At 39.2% G+C, this 19,241-nt stretch overlaps 1 protein-coding gene across 6 annotated transcripts; it reads left to right on the top strand.

Moving 5' to 3' along the window:
• The first annotated feature begins 1,100 nt into the window (after positions 1-1,100).
• Positions 1,101-15,952, top strand: LOC117430193 (polycomb group protein ASXL1-like). 6 transcript variants are annotated; one of them, XM_059003905.1, is made up of 13 exons: positions 1,103-1,487; positions 5,954-6,036; positions 6,611-6,719; positions 7,675-7,795; positions 8,100-8,233; positions 8,624-8,708; positions 9,328-9,474; positions 9,684-9,847; positions 10,022-10,118; positions 10,302-10,407; positions 10,534-10,775; positions 10,887-11,200; positions 12,824-15,952. In XM_059003905.1, the coding sequence occupies exons 1-13, from the start codon at positions 1,431-1,433 to the stop codon at positions 15,572-15,574; spliced, it is 4,410 nt and encodes a 1,469-aa protein (XP_058859888.1). In that variant the 5' UTR covers positions 1,103-1,430; the 3' UTR covers positions 15,575-15,952. The 6 variants fall into 6 exon arrangements, with proteins under 6 accessions (XP_058859887.1, XP_058859885.1, XP_058859886.1 ...); XM_059003904.1 differs by having other exon boundaries at positions 1,101-1,487; positions 7,675-7,780; positions 8,142-8,233; positions 10,534-11,200; XM_059003902.1 differs by having other exon boundaries at positions 1,101-1,487; positions 7,675-7,780; positions 10,534-11,200.
• The last annotated feature ends 3,289 nt before the right edge of the window (positions 15,953-19,241 follow it).

The following is a 19,241-nucleotide window of genomic DNA, read 5'->3' as shown; positions in this document are numbered from 1 at the left end:
TTTTGAGTATTTTAAATACCATAGAACAGTAAAGTACTATAAAAGTAAAGCATACTGATACAGCCCCAGGTCAAAAGCTGGTACCTGCATGTATTCTTACAATTCTCAAGAAGGTACTGTATGTGTTAACATACTGAAGCCTCATATGTAATATTTACATCTGTGGTAATTACAAATGTATTCATAGAGGCACTGAAAGACTGTCTTTGCATTTGGTAATGTTGTCTTTACTCAGCGCAGTGAATGTGGGCTAAACAATAAAGTCAGATATCTTGCAAATATCATTACTGGGTTTACCATAGAAAAACATAAGCATGGTTTACGTATATGTCACTGTTAAAGGCTTGAACGCAATCTGGTCAGTAAGTATGAGGCCTAATCATCGCCAACAACTGAAAGAAAAATCCATGCACAGCACAAGGAGGCCAAAGAAAAAAAGAAAGGAAAAACAGCACAAGCATACAATAACTACATTGCCCAAACAAAGAAATCCACATTCCATATTGCATTGCAAGTGGGAGACAACGCGCATTCTTGTTTATTTAATTATAAATACATTTAAAAAACACTTTTTTTGCAAAAGCTAATATTAATTTGGGGAAACACACACAGTTAGTATTGGAATATTTGTCAGTACTGCGTTTTTGACGGTAGGTAGCGCTGTATAATCATTTTGTTTTGAAGGCTCGTAGTGCAGCCTGGGTAGCCGAGTCTGTAAACACCCTGGAAGTGTTAGAGCCCTTACACATTTTAATGGATGTTTCAATAGGGAAATTATTATTTACAATATCTAGACTTGGAAAACGTGGGTACTTATTATTCAGGAAAATATTAAATTATATTTAAACATTTGGTATTTGTTATGAAGCTGATCATTAACACAACTACAATTCCCAGAACACATCGGTTCCACGTCATGCGAAATAACTGCTGAATTAAATAAGACATTGATAATTTATTCAATTGTTAAAATAAAAAGAAAACATATAAAAACTATGTTTGAAGTGGGGTTTGTTGATTAAACGACCGAATGAAACGCACGCCATTGGGGCTCTGAGTCAGAGACTGCAGCGTGCAGTACACTGCACTGCATTGCAGCGGCTGCAGAGTCAAAATGGCGCATACTGGTCGGGGGAGGGGCGGTGTGTTATTTTGCATTCCTGCAGTGTGTGCCCTTTAACCCCGTTGTTATGTTCCCCCCTGCATTCCTGAGTAAGAGGATTTCCTGCAGTAGTCGTAGTAGCGTGCGGACTTGCTTTCTGTGTGTGTTTACAACGAAGAGCCGACAACAACAACAACAACAACAACAACAACAACGAAAAGGAAGCGCGCTTCGGTTTTGAATTGACGAAAAAAAATAGCCTGTAAAAATAAAAACCAAAAAAAACGACATCTACGCTTAAAAACAAAAGACGAACCCCCCCGAAGAAATGAAGGACAAACAGAAGAAAAAGAAGGAGCGCACGTGGGCTGAGGCTGCCCGAATGGTAATGATAAATATAATAAAATAATGAATGCCAACTCGCACTGTAATTAGCGGCATTTGGTATAATATAACGGTGGCTTGAGAGGGTTGTGGGGCGCAATCATGTCGTATACTGCTGGGCGGAATTTTAAAGGGAGAATGCAGGGCGTTTAAAATATATGCGGCAGTCAGTATTGAGGGAAAACGCCTGGTTTGCTGTTTCATTTGTTCTAAAAACGAAAAATGTTCATTTTTTTTGGTCCCATATAAGATACAGGACACGTTTATGTGTCATCCTTCCGCTTTGATGCAGTTGGTTAGCCTGTGTTGTGTAAGTGCGTGCTGTACTGTGTTATTAATACTGTTTTATCGTTTTTGCCGTTTAATGCGTAGTTATTTGTGGGTTGCACTGATACTCTTTGTGATAACAAATGCAATTCAAATTCTGACGATATTCATTTCATTATATTCCAAATGTGTATGGTGGTAGTAAAACTAGCATGGCGGGTTTGCTATGAGAAAAATGTGAATTTAAAGCACCAGAAGATGAGGTTCTGTATGGCTTGCTATTAAAAAAAAAACAGCTGCAGTATAGTGTCCCCAATACTGTGCTGCAAACTGTTCAAAATACAATTCTGACCCCCTGCAGGTTACTATAACGCAATCCTTCAAGAGGGGGAGGGGAGAGAAAATGTGAATGTGTGTGCAGTCACTGTAATGCAAAATATTTGTTTGTCACAGTATCTAAAGAGCTCCTGTCACAGTTGTACAGTGTGTACCTTTTTACAGCTGCAGCGCTACACCTATCCTGATGTGAAGAACACATCTATATTAGCAAGTCAGATTTTCCCACTGTTATAATCCAGTGATGTTTATATTATGCTGTTGTGGTAGTCCAGCAGTGTGTTGTGTAGCTGCATCCAAAAACTAGTGACAAAAATGTATTGACCATTGAATTATTTTTTTTTGGGGGGGGGGAGTGAGTGAGTGGTAAATGTCAAGTAATACAGTAGTAACAATTCTAGTACTGGGGTGCAGTCTTTTTCATTTGCATATGTGGAAAGTACTGGTAATTAAACACAATCAGTTAGGTGTTTTTTGTATGTTGCATCCAAGTTATTGTGGCATGTATTAATTTATAATTTTTACATCCTATATATTGACCATGGCATACTGTTAGTGAGTGCATGATAGAAATAAGGGAACTTTAACCCCTCATTTAATTTACATTACATATGCTTCAGTGATGGCAGTGCTCATGAATTTAGAACGCATCAGTGTCAAGGGTGCTAATGAAGTGATTGGCAGAGTAAGTGGGGAAGCACTGTTTAAGAGAAGGCATGCATAGATTAGCAGACCCCAGTACAAAGCTAATTAATCATCCAGTGATCTGCTGGCTCATGTGTATCAGGCTCACCTGAATTTATGAAGCGGCCCCTGAAATCGTTCCCTGTTTGTCAATTAAGTAGGTTTCTCATTTATTTTAAAGAAGTGTATATGACCTCTGGTATCATAATTGTGTGCGCAGTTACATGCTGTCTTGGTTAAGTTCAGATGGCTGTTTATTTGCAGGATTAATGTGTTTTCTTGCCTTGTTTTGCCAGCTCTTGCACCATAACAATGTGCCACTTTGACAGGTAATGCTAAAAAACTAGCAAGGGTTAGTACAGAGGTTTTTTTTCACAGTACGGTGTCTTACAAAACCAAAATAACTTTACTGTGGGCCAGTATTTGGATGCAGTGTATGAATTTATAAACTGTTGCGTCACATTTTTTACATACTGGCCCAGTGTGAAAGTCTGGCGGACTACACTTGATTTGGTAAAAGGGATCCAAGCTGGTCCCTAGAAAACGAAGTGGAAAAATATTACAGCACTAACAAGGAAGTTGTCTATAATTGTGGTTGTTTTCTGGTATCCCTGGTAAACCTATTTGCCCTTATCTTATTCTTATGGGCTAGAGAGCAGCTTGTATTGTTTGACAACATTTAAAATAAAAGTATTTTTCTGTAGGTTCACAGACCTGCACTTTGCATGTTTCATCCTTATTTTATTTAGTATTTTTATTAGTGGTTTAGTATAGGAAGTGGTTTTGGTAACTTGTTTGCTTTTTTTTCTGAAGTTAACCATACCTCACGTATGTGATCAATACCTTTACTGGAAACCACAACAGCCAGAAACTGTGTCGTGTCTTGTTTATTTTATGTATGATTCTGCATTTTTCCTTTTTTAGATTGCCGTAGAATATCTGCTGAAAATCGGTTCTCCTTGAAATAAGGAAATGCTTGTAATCATTTAAAAATAATGCGTGTTATAATATTCTTAATGTTTGAAAACCCCAAATAATGTTGTGTATTTATTTATTTATCGTAAGGTTTTCTGCATAAATAATGCAATGTAAAAAGAAAATAACTAAATGAAATAAATAACAAAAATGACTTTGCACTCTACACTTATTACAGTATAAGCACTATATTAACAGAAGATAAAAGATGCATGCATATATAGCCTGCATGTTAGCCTTTAATACTGAGGTAAAGTTCTGAACTTTAACACTTGAAAATGGGTAAAGGCCATCGTTCTCGACACGCATAGACTTTGCAATATACTTCATTTCTTCTTTCAATTTGTATTCAGTGCTTTGACAGGACTAGCACAGTCAGAGATGCTGCCACACAGTGTGGAAGGGGAAAACCCCATTACAAAATAAAAATCCCTCCATCTCATTAAGACAGAGGAATTTCCCTTGTCGATTAAAGTAACAGGAAAAAGCAGTAGCTTAAAGGTACACATATGAAAACATGAAACTGATTCAGAATTTACTGTTTAAGATGCCAGTCTATTACTTCTATATAATTGCTCTCGAACAACTATGAAACCAGCCACTGAAGCACTCGGCAAAACTTCAGTTGACAGATTTGCTTTATTAAACAACTTTCAAGTATGGTGCATATTAAACTAAAAATAAATAAATAAATAAAACAGCTGTTTTCTTATATGGAGCAATATTCTGCTATCAAAAATCTGTTTTGCCCTTCATGACTGAAACTTAAGTGACATGTTTGACAAACGGGGGCTGTTTCCAGCTAAAACTTGGAGCTACCTAACTTACCCTAGGTACAGTAAGTTTGCCCAAGATTCATGTTCAATGGTCTGTAAAACCTAGTATTTGACAGTAAAGTTTCATAGGTGTTTCTAGTGAATCTCTACAGTAGTGTTAATGAAAGAAACTTGGTGGTCCTTCTGTACAGGTGGTCTTTAATACAGGTTTGAGTGTAGTTTAAATCCAAAATGGAGGCTGTACAATGAACCATGTTCCAGTTATTTGGCCGCAGTGGGCCACTTGTGGAGTGAAATTTCAGAAGGCATTGTCAGGTTTAAAGGAAGCTGTCTTGATAAAAGAATTTATAAGTAGCCTCACAATGTGGATCGGTATCTCTACTGTGAATCAGTCATTCATTATTCTGGGGGGGGGGGGGGGGCGGTGGGTTTGACAAGATTTAAATGAGTTCTGTCTTAACATTTGAAACGCGGTGATTAATTGAACAGAATACTATAGTAGCACCATATGGGTTTCTCTCCTACATGTATGTAAAAAACAAAAAAACACTAAAATACAAATGGGATGTTTTTTGTGCAATAAAAAATAAGCTGCTCGCAATGAGCAACGTTTTTAAGTTCTGGGATACTCTGATGTTATGAAAGAAGCCTGCCTTGCTATTTGCATGATAAAGGAGTCGACTGATATCTCAGTCTGTGCATGCACGCTGCAGCTCACTGTGCAGAGGCCTGTGCATTGGAAAATGAATGCCTGCTTGTCCTGATTAGCACTTTACCCATCCACTAGCCTATAAAATACGCAACGCCAGCCTTTTGTCAGAAGTGTCCACCCTTGGGGAAAGACTTGCTACTCTTCTGTTTGCAAAGTTTCTGTAGTAACATGGAGTACAAGAGACCCTGTTTTGTTTTTTTTAACCCAGTACTGTTACATATTGTCTATGAAGAAAAAATATTATATTTATGCTTATAGACACTCATCCTGGTACAGGAAAAAGTGACACGTGGATTTATTACATACTAAATGAATTATGATATCTTAATTTTTTTTGTTTGAACATATAGTGAATTGCTAAATGTTTTGAATTAATAAAAATGCCCCCAGCATGAGATTAATAATAAAAAAGTTCTGATGTTATCTTATTTTCTATCTGTCTGTCAAATGTACCTCAGTAAATAGTGGCATCTATACGCCATGTCCTGTATGTTGCACAGGAAAACAAGAAGATAAGGATGAAAAGATTAGATTTGAAGCAGGAACAAGGGGGAGTGAGAGAGGGTGATAAAACACAATCAAAGGAAGGGCTTTTTTTCTTTTATATAATAATCTAGGAACAGTTATTGGGCATGAAATGCGTGGTTCACTTGGATAGTCATAAAATTGTAATGTGGTTGAGAATCATCTTGAGCCTTTTTCCCCCCTTTTCTTCAGGTGTTGGAGAATTTTTCTGATGCTCCCATGACACCGAAACAGATCCTGCACGTCATCGAGACAAAGGGACTCAAAGAGATGAGGTCAGGTCAACATGAACAATTTCATTTTAGTTTTGTAAAAAAAAAATATAATAATAATAATGAGGATGAATGCAGCCATTAATTACCAATTCAGAAGCAAATACCATATAGGCATTTAAAAAAACGATTCGAATACTGCTGGGGAAATGTACAGTGCCTGGTGTTTTTATTAGAAATGTCTGATCCAAATTCAAACCTGTTTTTTGCTGTAATTAAGCTGTACAGCAACTCCATTGGTAGCTTTCTTTGCGATTTTAAACATGCTGTTTCTGAATAGCATGTAACTTGTTGTTTTTCTCTTTCTTTCTGCAACACTGGTGCTCTTTTACTGGTTATAGAAGGTAAGCCAAACTGAAAGCTATACTACACAATAAAACGTGTGTGTGTTTTTTCCATGCATGAATTTATAATCGTAAGGGGAAGGGGAGGAAATTCAGTATTTGAAATTGTCTGCAGAGATTAGTATTGTAACTTCTTGAGAAAGATGGGAACATTTGTAACCTGTGTAGAAATGTAAAAAAGACAGCTTCTCCACACTCACTCCTAAGTTCTTGGGTTCCTTGGTTTTTTGCAGCGGGACTTCACCTTTGGCATGCCTGAACACAATGCTGCATTCACAGTGCAGAGGAGACGATGGGATCTTTTTCAAGCTTCCTGGCAGATTGAGTCTTTTCACTCTGAAGGTAATGGCACCTTTCTTCACTGTAGCTGTTTAATAGACCCAGGACAAGTGGAAAGTAAACGCTACCGTACGCGCAAAAGAAGTTAAATCTGCGGATTGTCGTTTTCATGTTTTATCCTAAAATTTAATTCATCTAAGGGCTTAATTATTGTTATTTGCCCCCAGGATATGCTAGAATGCCAAATTTGATGTGAGGAAGCAGTGTACTGTTTGTTTGAATGTGTGATGGTTGTTTCACACTAATCTTTTGTATTACATTCCCCAGTACTTCCCCTGTAAAACAAAGAAAGCAAAAACTAAAGCATGTAATGAAACGCTGTTTTCACAATGACAACTAATTAGAATGAGTATAATTGTGTTTCACTGAATAGCAGTGTGACAGTTATTTCTAATGCATCGTGAAAAAGGTGGGACTACTGAAGAAAGCTAAGGTTGTCTGCAAATAAACCTACTTTTTAAATCATGTTTTCTGTTTCTCAGTTTGAACCCCTGACCCCTTGTATAAAATCCTTTTCTTGAATAGTGCCTTTTTTCAGTTTTTTTACCACTTTTTTGAAATAGTGCCTTTTTTTTTTTTGAGAAACTCAGTAGGTGTGAACAATGGACCCCTATTTGACCATTGCAGGCTCTGACACATTTCTAAACCTGCCTGTGGAAGATGGGGGGACTTTTATGTGGTTTACTGGCTGTAGCGCCTTTAGAAAAAAATCTGTAATTGAGAATCTTAGTGAAGGGACCGTGCTAGTGGTGCTGTGCTACAAAGTAGGGTTATCAGTGTGCACTGTGTTTAATTGGATCCCTATGCAGCTGTAAAATATTTGTTATAATACTGTATCAAAAGTAAAACTGAACTTCAATATCACAAGTGAAATAAAGATGCTGACTGTTACATTCCCCTTGCTTTCCAAAGGTGCATATTTACAGATTTTTTTTATTTTTATTTTTATTTTTTCCAGAAAGATGCCCTGCAGTGGTCCAAAAGCATGGCAGTGCCAGAGGCAGAGGGTTTAGAAGACTCTGCAGACGTGGAAAGCTGTGATTCCAATGAAACGAGCAGTGCAAGTGGGGAAAGCGATAGTATGTGTGTTGAAGCAGCAGTCCTCTTAATCCCCCACCCCCATCAATTTGGAACCTACAGTATTCTTCCCATTTGGAGCAATCCTCACTGTTGTGTGTATACATCCACGTTTAATTTTACAATGCAGCGGCTTTACAAAAATGCCCCTGCCACACTGTCAAAGCCTCGTATCTCAGAGACCATTTTAAACCCAGAACATTTTTGTCTTCTTGCTGACGATGGTTACACTTGAGTTTAGTGACTTTCATCTATATTCTGTCCCTTCTTGATTTTATTCTACTTTTTGTGTATTTTTCCCACAAGTGTCCTTGGAAGAGACCTCATCTAGTGCTTCATGTTCCACAGAAACACAAAGCAAGCAGACCCCTCAGGCCAGACAGAGCAGCCTCAGAGCAGCACAGCAGGGGAGGGCAGCCAGTGCCTGCTCTGAGAGAGAAGTATGGATCCTCTTTACCTTGTGCTGCAAAAAATCCACTCCGATTTTTATTAAAATGTGATGTTGTCCAGTCATTCTGTATATATGCCGCAGCCATGGTTGTTGATTTGGTACTGTATAGTGGTTTTATTCATGCTTAGAAAGATAACAGTAATATGCTCTCTGGATATAATCAAGACTTGTAGTCTTATTCCCTATAGGCAAAACCATAGTAATGTTGACGAATACACTTTGGATTGCTGTATTTGGCCCCCCCCCATATCTGAGTTCTTGGTTCAAAAGATGTCATTGGCGTTGAATTGATCTACCTAAAGTCTTGATTTATTAGCCTGATTTAGAGACTTCCAGACCACCATTAAAAGCTGTTATTCAATTGTTTTTAATAATGCAGTCTGGAAGGCAGAGAAAGAAAGGTGTCATGATGCCTCGTGTTGTACTGACCCCACTGAAAGTAAACGGAGAGCACGTACCCTCAGGTAAGGACAATGTGAGGTGTTTGAGTTCATTTGCTTCACATCATTTGAACATGTTTTAAAGAAATTGCTTGGACAATGTTTTTTTTAGCATTTAATTTAGACAAGGATTTGGAGTGGCTTGGAGAGCAAAGCATAAAGTTTTTCCATATTTTATTTTCTTGACTTGCATGTCCTAAGGTATACTTCATCTCCAAGCAGCATTAAGAAAAAAATCTGCCCTGGCTTTCGTTCCACCCCAGCTCTCTGTTGCATAACTGGTCTAATTATTTGATTAACTGGACAAAATTTAACACTTCTCTCCAGGCCTCAAAATGTACCATAGGTAGTGTACCTTGAATCAAGTGCATTTTTTTTAAACTATCAAATGTAAAATACCTTAAAATATGTCCAATTGAACAAATAATTAGATCAGTTAAGTTAATTGAGAGCTTAAGCGGGAATGAAAACCAGAACTGGAGTGTGACACCCCTGCCTTACAGGGTTTTTAAGCATGATTATTGAAATTGGTCGGCGGATTACACGAACAGTGCTTTAAGTGCTGAACAATGAAATGTAAGCGATTCAGTTTAATCTTGTTCTCTTAAGGTGTGTATTTTTTCTTCATTGTTTTGTGCTGTAGGTTTTCCAGGCAAGCACAGAGAAGCAGAGTTGAGCAGCACCTGTAGCAGCAGCTCCGCAATCGCCTGCAGCAGCTCGTTGAGAAGCAGGGCAGAACTGAGCAGGAAACATGGGCAGCGCTTCAAAAACCTGCACAAGTCACGGACAGGTAACGACGTGGTGCCCAACAGTGTGACATTTTACACACACACACACAAAGAAATGCTCCTTTTTTATGTTTTTTATGTTTGTTTTTTCCAAAATCCCAAACCATGTTGACAGTCCAAGTTGTCTACATCATAAATCTGTTAAAGATTTGTAGTTCAGTGCTTATTTGACTGCAGTGTAGAGCAAACATTTCTGAATGTGTATTTTTAGGACAAATGAAGAGAAACAAAGGGGAAGAGGTTGATTTTGAAACGCCAGGCTCTATCTTGGTCAATACCAATATCCGAGCACTGATCAACACACGGACACTTGCGACTTTGCCTCCCCATCTCCAGCAGCAGCTGCTGCTCCTGCTTCCAGAGGTTGATCGACCGGTAAGCAATAAAATCTGCTTTTCCTTCCAAAATCTTTTAATATTGCTTATTTCACTAACTTGCCATGTTTTCTTGAACCGACATTTCAGTAAGAACTCTTCAGGGGTTTCCGATGATTAAAAAAAAAAAATCCCCCCAAAAAACTGCAGTGTTTTTGACACTTTCTTTTCTTAGGTTGGTGCTGATGGGCTGGCACGTCTCAGCAGTTCTGCACTGAATAACGAATTCTTTACACATGCATCACTGTGCTGGAAGGAGAGGCTTGCAGATGGTAGGTATTTTGCAGCAGAAAACTGTAGTCAAAGAAGTTATGCCACTGTAACAGCAGTTTTATTATTAAAATAGTTTGTATCCAAGATGTTGAGTTAAACTTGCATGAAAAATAAGAAATAATGTTAAACTTACAAATGGTTACCTTTCCGGTTGTTGATGCTTGTAAATTTGTGCGTTGCAGGAGAATTCACACATGAGATGCAGGTGAGAATCCGCCAGGAAATGGAAAAAGAAAAGAAGGTGGAATTGTGGAAGGAGAAGTTCTTTGAGGATTACTATGGGCAGAGGCAAGTCCATTCACACTTGAGAACGAATGCATTTTATTAAGAACTTAATTCTCTCTGAAAACGTACTTGTAAGTTTTATGCAGTTAGAAAGGTTGCCTGACATTTTTTTGTTTTATTGCATTACAGGTTGGGCTTAACCAAAGAGGAATCACTAAAGCAGACCTTGGTGCAAGAAGACTCAGGAAATCTGACTGCCGCTGCCATTCCGACTGGACCCGCCAAGAAGCGAGCTGCTGGTCGCAGACGGAAGGACGGGCGCCTGAGAAGACGCTCCAGGTCAGACCTCAGGACCAGAGCTAGACGGGCACTTTGCAGACAACCCAAGCTGGAGGAAGCCGAAGATCATTCTGAAGCTGCTGCTGCTTCAGGTATTGAAGCCACTTCACAGGGAGAACATAAAATACAGACGGACTTGGAGGAAGCTGGGACTGAAGCCCAGGCAACTCATGCAATATCTGTTGCTGCTGTTTCACTTGTAGGGGGTCAGTTGGAGACGCCTGCTGGCTTGTGTTCTGTGGACTCCTCTAGTTCATACGATAATCAGAGAGACCTTGGCGCTGCTTCTGCTTCCCCTGACCAGAGAGCCTACCTTAGCGCTGATGCCAGCGACAAGAACAACTCTGAGGAGGTGAAGGACCAGAAGAGGAAATTCGACGAGCCCACAGCCTCCACCTCCTTCCCCGAGAAAAAGCCACGTCTTGATGATCGCCAGTCCTTTCGGAACACAATTGACTGTGTTCACTCAGAAAAGCCACACCGCACCAAAGAGGAACCAAAAGTGCCACCTATCCGAGTATGAAGTTTTGTTGCTTAAATTCTCTATTGCTTTCTGTGCATGGTTGGAGATTTTTTAATAATGAGAGTAATAACCCACCTTATTAACATTTAATCTCCTGAAAGTATTTTTCATTTAGTAATGGGTGAGTTCTTTCTAGTTAGAAACTTTATCCATTTCTTTTTGCAGATATATACAGAGCATCAAAAGAAACATCACTATTATAACATTTATTTTCGAAAAAAAAAGAAGGTATATAAATGATGGACGAAATGTTTTTGGTTTCTTTTGAATCACTCGATCATTCATCCTTGACCATGACACACTTGAGTGACTGTGACTGAAGAATATGCACTTAATCACTTAACCCTTTGCAGTCCATTTATTAAGTGCGCGTCAGGTCCAATTTATTTTCACACGCGCAGTTAATTTTAGACACGCTGTTTAAAAGTATTTTTTTTCACAGTCAAACGGGTTTAAAAGGCCCTGCATATCAACAAAGCACTCACTAGGCATCTCCAGCACCGCCCCACCCTTTCGTTCGCTATCGCTTTCACATATGCTAAGAAATAAATAATAATAGTCGTACATACCGATCAATCATCTCCTGATCACTCGTTTTATCACCAAACTCCTCAATAATGCAATTCAAGTCATTATTTTATTACTGTAACATCTCAAAAAAGCTCTGCAAATGTCCGTGATAGTCTCTGTGCGCTGATACAGTAACATCCAGCTTGTTTCCTTATGACCGCCCATATGGGATGCCAATGGCAAGTATGACTATTCATGAGATACGCCCAATTGTGTTAATTTTTTTTTGTTTATCGGCTTGTCTCGGCTCCTGTCGCTCCCACTCGGCCATTGAACGACTAGAAACCCGTTTTTGGCGTTTTTTTGATGATGTCGGACAGGGTCCGACAATGGACCGGATAGGAATAATTGCAATGTCGAACCAGGTCTGACAATGGACCGCAAAGGGTTAATTAGTGATCCAGTTGATTGGACAATGGATATGGAGTGATGTCCGCTTTTGAATTGCAAGCTGAATAAAAGCAATAAAGAAAATCACAGAAAAAAAACAATATGCCACGTCTGTCAAGAGAGCAATCAGCATGTTGGAGCCTGGACTAGGGCAGCGTACTGTGGCTCGCTGTGTTGGGTGCTCACAGCCAGCAATTTCAAACCTGGCGAGACGATATAACCAGACACACTGTCAATGACAGGCCACGAACTGGGAGACCAAGAGTCACAACACCTGCCCAAGATCGACAGATCATTTTGCAGTATCTTCGTAATGTCAATAGTTAATCAGCACAATAAAAAGTCACTGCACCTGCTCTAAAGCAGAGTTTGTCATTTGTCATATAAGTGATACGTTTCTTTTGATACTCAAATATAAGTGATAAGTTTCTTTTGATGCTCAGTATATTTTAAGGCTTTTTCCCTGTGGAACATGGTTCAGAAATAGTTTGCCATATTGTACCAGTTTTTGCTATAATGAACTCATTCCTTCCAGTGAATTTCATCTGGAATAAGAAACATGTTTTGTGCAAGCACCACTAACCTCATCATAATTTATTGCAATGCAATGTACTTTATTCAATACAGCGTGTTTTTATTTTAATTTTCTTCCATCAGATCCAGCTTTCCCGGATCAAACCTCCCTGGGTGGTTAAAGGACCGCCCACATACCAGATATGCCCTCGGATTATCCCTAAGCAAGAGACAGACAGCCGTGGCAGGACCGGAGCCCGGACACTTGCTGACATTAAAGCCCGTGCCCAGCAGGCCCGGGCACAGAGGGAGGCAGCAGCTGCTGTCGCATCCGTCGGGGGAGGTGGAGGGCCGGAAAGAGGAGGAGGACCAGGAGGGGGTGGAGGAAGAAGGGACTGCTACGAACCAGCAGAGCCTGGAGGAAGCAAAGGAGCGCTTACAGAGGCTTTGTCAAATCATCTCGAAGGAGCACAGCTACAGCAGAACCCTGTAGCAGGCACAGAGGACGAGATGGTGTCAGAGACTGAGCTCTTGCAGAATGTTAAATCTGAAATTATTCAAACTGAAATATCTTTGGAAAAAGATTGCAAAATTAGAGTTCTGCCCAATATCTCTCATCCTTCTGTAGGCAGTGCAAGGTACGCAGATCCAGCTGGTATAGATCATACGAGTGCTTCTCAGCAGATTGACCCGAATTACACAGAAGATATGATCTACACTGAAGAGGTGGAGCCTGTGAGTGAAGAAGATAAACCCGTCCAGGTTCTAGAAACCCAAGAACAAGTTGTAGAAATGATGTGTGAACCTGTTGGTTTGGAAGATCACTTAGAGACTGAAACCAGCTCTGAAGAGATTGAATGCCAGTATTTTGAAGTAAAGAGTGATGTGGTAACAGTGCTGCTTCCCACATCTATACCTGACACACTGCCAAGGTTTGGAGCAGAAGGCATTGATGCCCTCAGGACTTTAGTTTCTTTACAGCCTTTAGAGGGTGTTCACAGTGTGTATAAAGAAATAAAGGTAAAGAAATACAAGACCAAAGAGGTAGAAGATGAAGATGAAGAAGATGAAGAATGCATATCGCCAAGATTGCCAAACCACAAGGAAGCGAGAAATGGTCACGGTACAGAAATATCCTTAAAGAATTGTGAACAATTAAATAAAACCCAGAGCCCAGAAAAAACAAAACCATGTGCACAACTGCTTCACATTAAGGGTGTAGCTTGTATCTCGGAAGGTTTTTCTTCTAGTATTCCATGTGTAGATGTGGAAAGACATGCATCAAATCAGACACTCCTCGTTGATTTAGATCTCATGTCAACGTGTTTGCATAGCGAGGCGGGTATGCATAGTGACTCAACAGAGACTGCCTCTGACTTTGAAAACGAAATGGGCAATGAGCACAGCTGGCATGTTGAAATAGACAACCAAAAATACAGTCCAGACACTGCAAGTACAATTGTCCCTTCCCGTCCTGTTGCAGCAGCAAAATCAAACGGCTGGAATCCGGGATCTGAGGCCTGCCAAGCAAGTAGTAACGGAGATAATATTGATGACAGGAGAAAGAAAGAAAATAAGGACGGCTCTCAAACTGAAGCTCATAATCCCCTTCCGGCTGTGCAGAAAAATGCAGAGGTTCCAAGAAAGGCTGGGAGCTCAAGCAGGCACGTGTCTTTAGTAGAAGCTAACAACCCACTAGTTACACAGCTGCTTCAAGGCAGTCTTCCTCTTGAAAAGGTGTTGCCACAGCCTAATTCTACAAGCAAGCTTGAAATCCATCGGCTACCTGTACCTCCTCAGATGCCACAGGAAAACCAGTCCGTTAAAAGTGTGCAGAGTAGTATAGGCAGAGGAGAGGACTCTTGTACATCGAACTCCAAAGCGCATCAAGATCTTCCTCCAAAAGCCGGGCAAGGACATTTAAAATCTTCACTGGATCGCAATGAAGTTTGGGTTCAATCTTGGGTTTCCTCAAATGAAATTTCCCCATGTGGGGAGCAAATCTGTGGTTCCCAGGAACAGGGGAATACAGTTGTGACTCCAAACACACATGAAGATAGCAGAGTCAATGAGCAGGGGAGCGCCTCTTGTTGTTTTGAAGAAGTGGCGAATATTGCTGTAGGACGATCCCAAGTAAACACTCCTGCATTGTCAAATAATAACCCTTCGAACTCTGCTTTTGGACAAAACTCTGCCTTCGGTTTAATTGTGGATAAAGGATACCCAGGAGTTCCAGGGCAGAAAGGTGCAGCTCAAGAGTGCAAAGCAGGTGACATGCAGTGCAATACAGACATGGACCAAAACAGGCAGGTGTCCTCACAACATAATTTTATCTCCAGGGAAGTTGTGCCCACTGTTAAAATAGACTGGCACCCAAAACAGCAACCTGGTGTCAAAAATGAGAACCCATCATGTCAAAGTCCTTCCAAAAATGTTCTTACAACCGGTAAAAAAGACTTGGCAAGTTCTTTTGAATCCAAGGAACATTTCCCAGGGACACTGTTAAATGTAGGAATGTCTCTTGTCCGATTGACAAGAGAGTCTGGAAAGCCCTTCCAGCACCCTTTGGAGCCTTCCTATATTCCTTTCCAGCTTAATATCCAGCAACAGTTTTACGGGAAGCTCCCCAAACTGCATTATAACAGCAGCTCAGTCTTTAATTATACCACCATGCCGATTTCAGACCGCGCTCTTAGCGGCTTCTCGAAGAACATTGCTAACAGTGTGATGCAGCTGCAGCAGAAGACCTTTGCAGAGCACAGTGTTGAGGAAATGGCGCTCAAGTGCTCATGCAGACTGAAAGCCATGATCATGTGTCAAGGCTGTGGTGCTTTCTGCCACGATGACTGTATAGGTCCCTCTAAGCTTTGTGTGTCCTGTCTTGTTGTAAGATAGCGAACAGTGATCTTCGAGCGTGGTGTATATAGAATTGTGCTGTATTTTTTTGTGGCATACAATTTTTTCTAATGTTAAGTGAATTGCAAGACTGGGCATGGTTCCATTTATCTTTTACCTCTATCCTGTTCCATTACACAGTTATGGCATAAGTTGTGTCATTCAAGGGGTGGGGTACGAGACACCACATGTCTTGAATTATTTTTAAGTATTGAATATGGGAATTGCATTTCCTATTCTTATTCAGGTTCCCAGTTATGTTGTTTTTTTTTTTTGTATCTTATGTTCAGCTGTTAAGCAGAGTATTAAAATAAACATTAAACCAGACTGAATTGATTTAAATGTGTTAAATAAAATGTACTTTGTGATTGTACAGTATTTATTCTCAAAGCTTTGCTTTCTCTAGGGAATGTGAACTTGTAAGAAGTCTGAAATAGAGCTTTCTGTTGTAAATGACCCACCTAGCAGTAAATAGTGTAGCGCACCCCAAAACTCTACACTCCTGTGAAGGGAGATGTAGCCACAATCTGTCAATTCAAAACCCCAGCCACAGCAAGTGGCACACAGTTAAGAGGACAGCGATGGATGAGTGCACCCTGGTTATACTGTTGATATGCAATTGACATCTTTCAAAAGATCTTGAAGGGCAGAAATAACACATTTGAGTAATTGGAAAGCCCACAGTGATAAGCACACATCAGAGAACAGCTGGTTCCAGTAAACAAAGTGTGTTCAAATCCTTCCAATGCATTTTGTATCCATAATCAAGTTGACATTAAGGAAAGCATTGCATGCCAAGTTGTTCATATGCTGCTGAATTCAGGGATAATGTATTTATTAGTTCTTAAATAAACTGGGATAGATGCGGTCCCGTTATATTCTGTATTCTTTAAATGGATGAAACGTGTGTTAAAATACACTTTTTACTAAAACTGTCTAGCTGTCTCTTATAAATAGGCCGTCTGATTTTCGGGTTTTATCCGATTTCTCTGATTTTTCATTAAATAATTCTACCTGATTTTTAAAAAAGCATTCACCCGAATTTGGAAAAAGATTTCACCTGAAAATCAGATGCCCTACTTATAAAGGAAAGTAATGGCCTGGAAATTTGTAAATGGCCTATATTTGCATTGTGTACGTACCTGTGACCGATTGGACTCTTCCCCAGTGAAGCAAATCAGAATTTCGGGCATAATGAACCAGCTGAATTGACACACTCCGCACAACACCCACACACTGCAGAGAGTTCTTCATCTAACCCATGCATCTTTATTTGCTCAGAATGTGTCTAACCCTAATGTACAGATATTAAGGCAATATTACTAGTAAAACAACACTTGGCCATATAACAAGCATTGTATGCAAAGGGATTTCTGTAAGTGGACCTGTTTACATTGACATTCTATCTTGATTTGCAGCTCCCACATAAGAGTATGGGCAAGGAGTTCCTTCCTCAGCCTGCTGTGGGTGTTTCTTTTGTGTGTTTTTTCATGCAGGCCCTTGTTTCTGTGATGCACACTGCCACCTGCAGGTTGTGATTAAAATAGAATGCTGCTGTGTCACAATTTCATTTATTCTACTAAGAAAAAAAGATGCTTTGAACTGCATTGATTTTGTAAAATGGTGTTGGGTTTCACCCCATTTCAGTCAAATATTCAAGGGGTATGTGGTGTGTGTTTTAGACTTGCTTTTTCCTGGTACTCTTACAAAACTGGGTTATATTTAGATTGGATAGGTTTGCAGTGCTGTAAATGGACAACCATACAGTATGAAGCAATGTTACTCTTGACGGAGGCATCTACCTATATCAAGGTTGGTCAACTTTTCCAGACATTTGATGGCCTGCATGCTTCTTGCATTCATGTTAAAAAAAAAAAATAATAGTGGCTTTTAATAAAGGGCAAACCTGTATAAAAGTATTTCAATATCACTGACTCGGACACTGTACAGGCATGCAGTATCTGCAGCCTATATGTGTGTGATAACATGAATGTAAAGCCTTGAATTCTCGTTATATTCTTCATCAAAGGGTTTTAATATAGTTTAGTAATATATAAGAACAGGTTTTGTGAACTACTTTTTAAGAAAAAAAAGCTAGGCAACGCCTTCCTGTGGTTAAACCTAATGGAAAGGGTAGAGAATGCTCCTCAGTTCACCATTGAATGCTGTATGTTTGATGGTGCTGCAGAAAGACGGTTATGTTCCATTGTCTGTGCCTGGCTTTTGTTAGTTGTGAACTTTTTATTTTTTTATTTTGTTTTCCTAATCTGACAATACATTGTATAATTCTTCTCCATTGTTTACAACAGCAAAAGAACTTCCCACCCCAGCCTTAGGCCAAACTCTTCCCATTTATTTAAGTAGGACTTCAGTGTTACAATACACTTTTTAATACAGTATGTGTCCTCTTCCATATTTGATGTTTGGTATTTTTTAAGTTTGTCGTACCTTTTAGGTTTAAAACGTCCCATTTATATATCAAGATAATGGATGTGAACAAATAAGAAAAAATCGCTCTCCTTGTAAGAGATATTTACTAGCATAAAGTAAGTTTAATAATGCAGTAATTCAGGACTGATGATAAAGAATGCTTTGACTTTCAACTTGCTGGACTACCTGATTTATATTACAGGTGGTAATTTAAATTTGATTTTGTATTTGGAGTGCAAACCCAGACTGCTTGGCGCAGTGCAGCATCCAATGTTAATGGCAATTGTTTCATAACATAACTAGTGTAAATCTGGATTATATGAATTGATTGAAACTCCATTGATCACCGTTTTTCAAGTGAGTAGACTGGCATTAAAGGAAGCAAATCATGCCGATAGTGTAATGAAATGGGCAGTTAATGTTACCTGTAGAATTGACAGGTTGATTAAGGGGTTACAGGGGGTCAGTGGTTGCCCAATGCTATACTAGATATTCAAATCCGGTTACAGTGAGCAATGTTTTTCTGTGGTAAGCTGGTCGTCTAAAATGTTAATTTGTGTTTCTGCTTTTTGACAAATTTTCTTGTTCTCTAAACTACCAACGATTTCCCCCTTCTCATTAAATCCCTTTGCTTATTCTCAGGGTCTTAAATTATTAACCCCTTCCTCCAAACTTTATTTTATATTCTCTTTTGAAACGTACCTTTCTCGTGAATGTTGGTAATGGTGATGTGTGATATGCATTACCTTTGTTCTTTTCAATGTATATATCTTTTTTTTTGCGTGTGAAGTAAAATAACTTCTGCATAATATTCTATTTTTGTGTCTTCTCTGTTAATCTATTTATCTGTCTTTTTAAACTATTAATTTCCTGATTCAGATGAAAAGCAGCTTGCTTTTAAAATCCTGCCACCTCTTATAAGTTTACGTTTTATTAATATTTTCAAGCTGAAATGTAGTAAAATAGGGGTTTGTAATTGAATTTATGTATTTTGACAGGTACAATACTAGTACATAACAGGTGGCTCATTTATATTAAATGATTTATAGCTTAAAAGGCAGCCTGTAATTTTGCTACAATAAATGTTAATTTCCATTATGTAACTTGGTATTACTCATGGCAGAATCCCTTCATTTCTATTAGGTTCAACAGCCTGGCATTTCGCATGGACATTTAAGGTAAGCACTTGAACTTAATAAATCATTTCATACCTCTTCATTTTGATATTTTAGAAAGT

This window comes from Acipenser ruthenus, chromosome 29, assembly GCF_902713425.1.
Source record: "Acipenser ruthenus chromosome 29, fAciRut3.2 maternal haplotype, whole genome shotgun sequence".
NCBI classification, from domain to species: domain Eukaryota; kingdom Metazoa; phylum Chordata; class Actinopteri; order Acipenseriformes; family Acipenseridae; genus Acipenser; species Acipenser ruthenus.
This window is presented reverse-complemented; position numbering and strand designations above follow the sequence as displayed.

Coding starts and splice junctions, on each gene's coding strand:
- LOC117430193 (XM_059003900.1), top strand. CDS start 1,431: ATGAAGGACAAACAGAAGAAAAAGAAGGAGCGCACGTGGGCTGAGGCT. Junction 8,234..8,623: donor GTGCCTGCTCTGAGAGAGAA/GTATGGATCCTC, acceptor TTAATAATGCAG/TCTGGAAGGCAGAGAAAGAA. Junction 8,709..9,327: donor CGGAGAGCACGTACCCTCAG/GTAAGGACAATG, acceptor TTTGTGCTGTAG/GTTTTCCAGGCAAGCACAGA.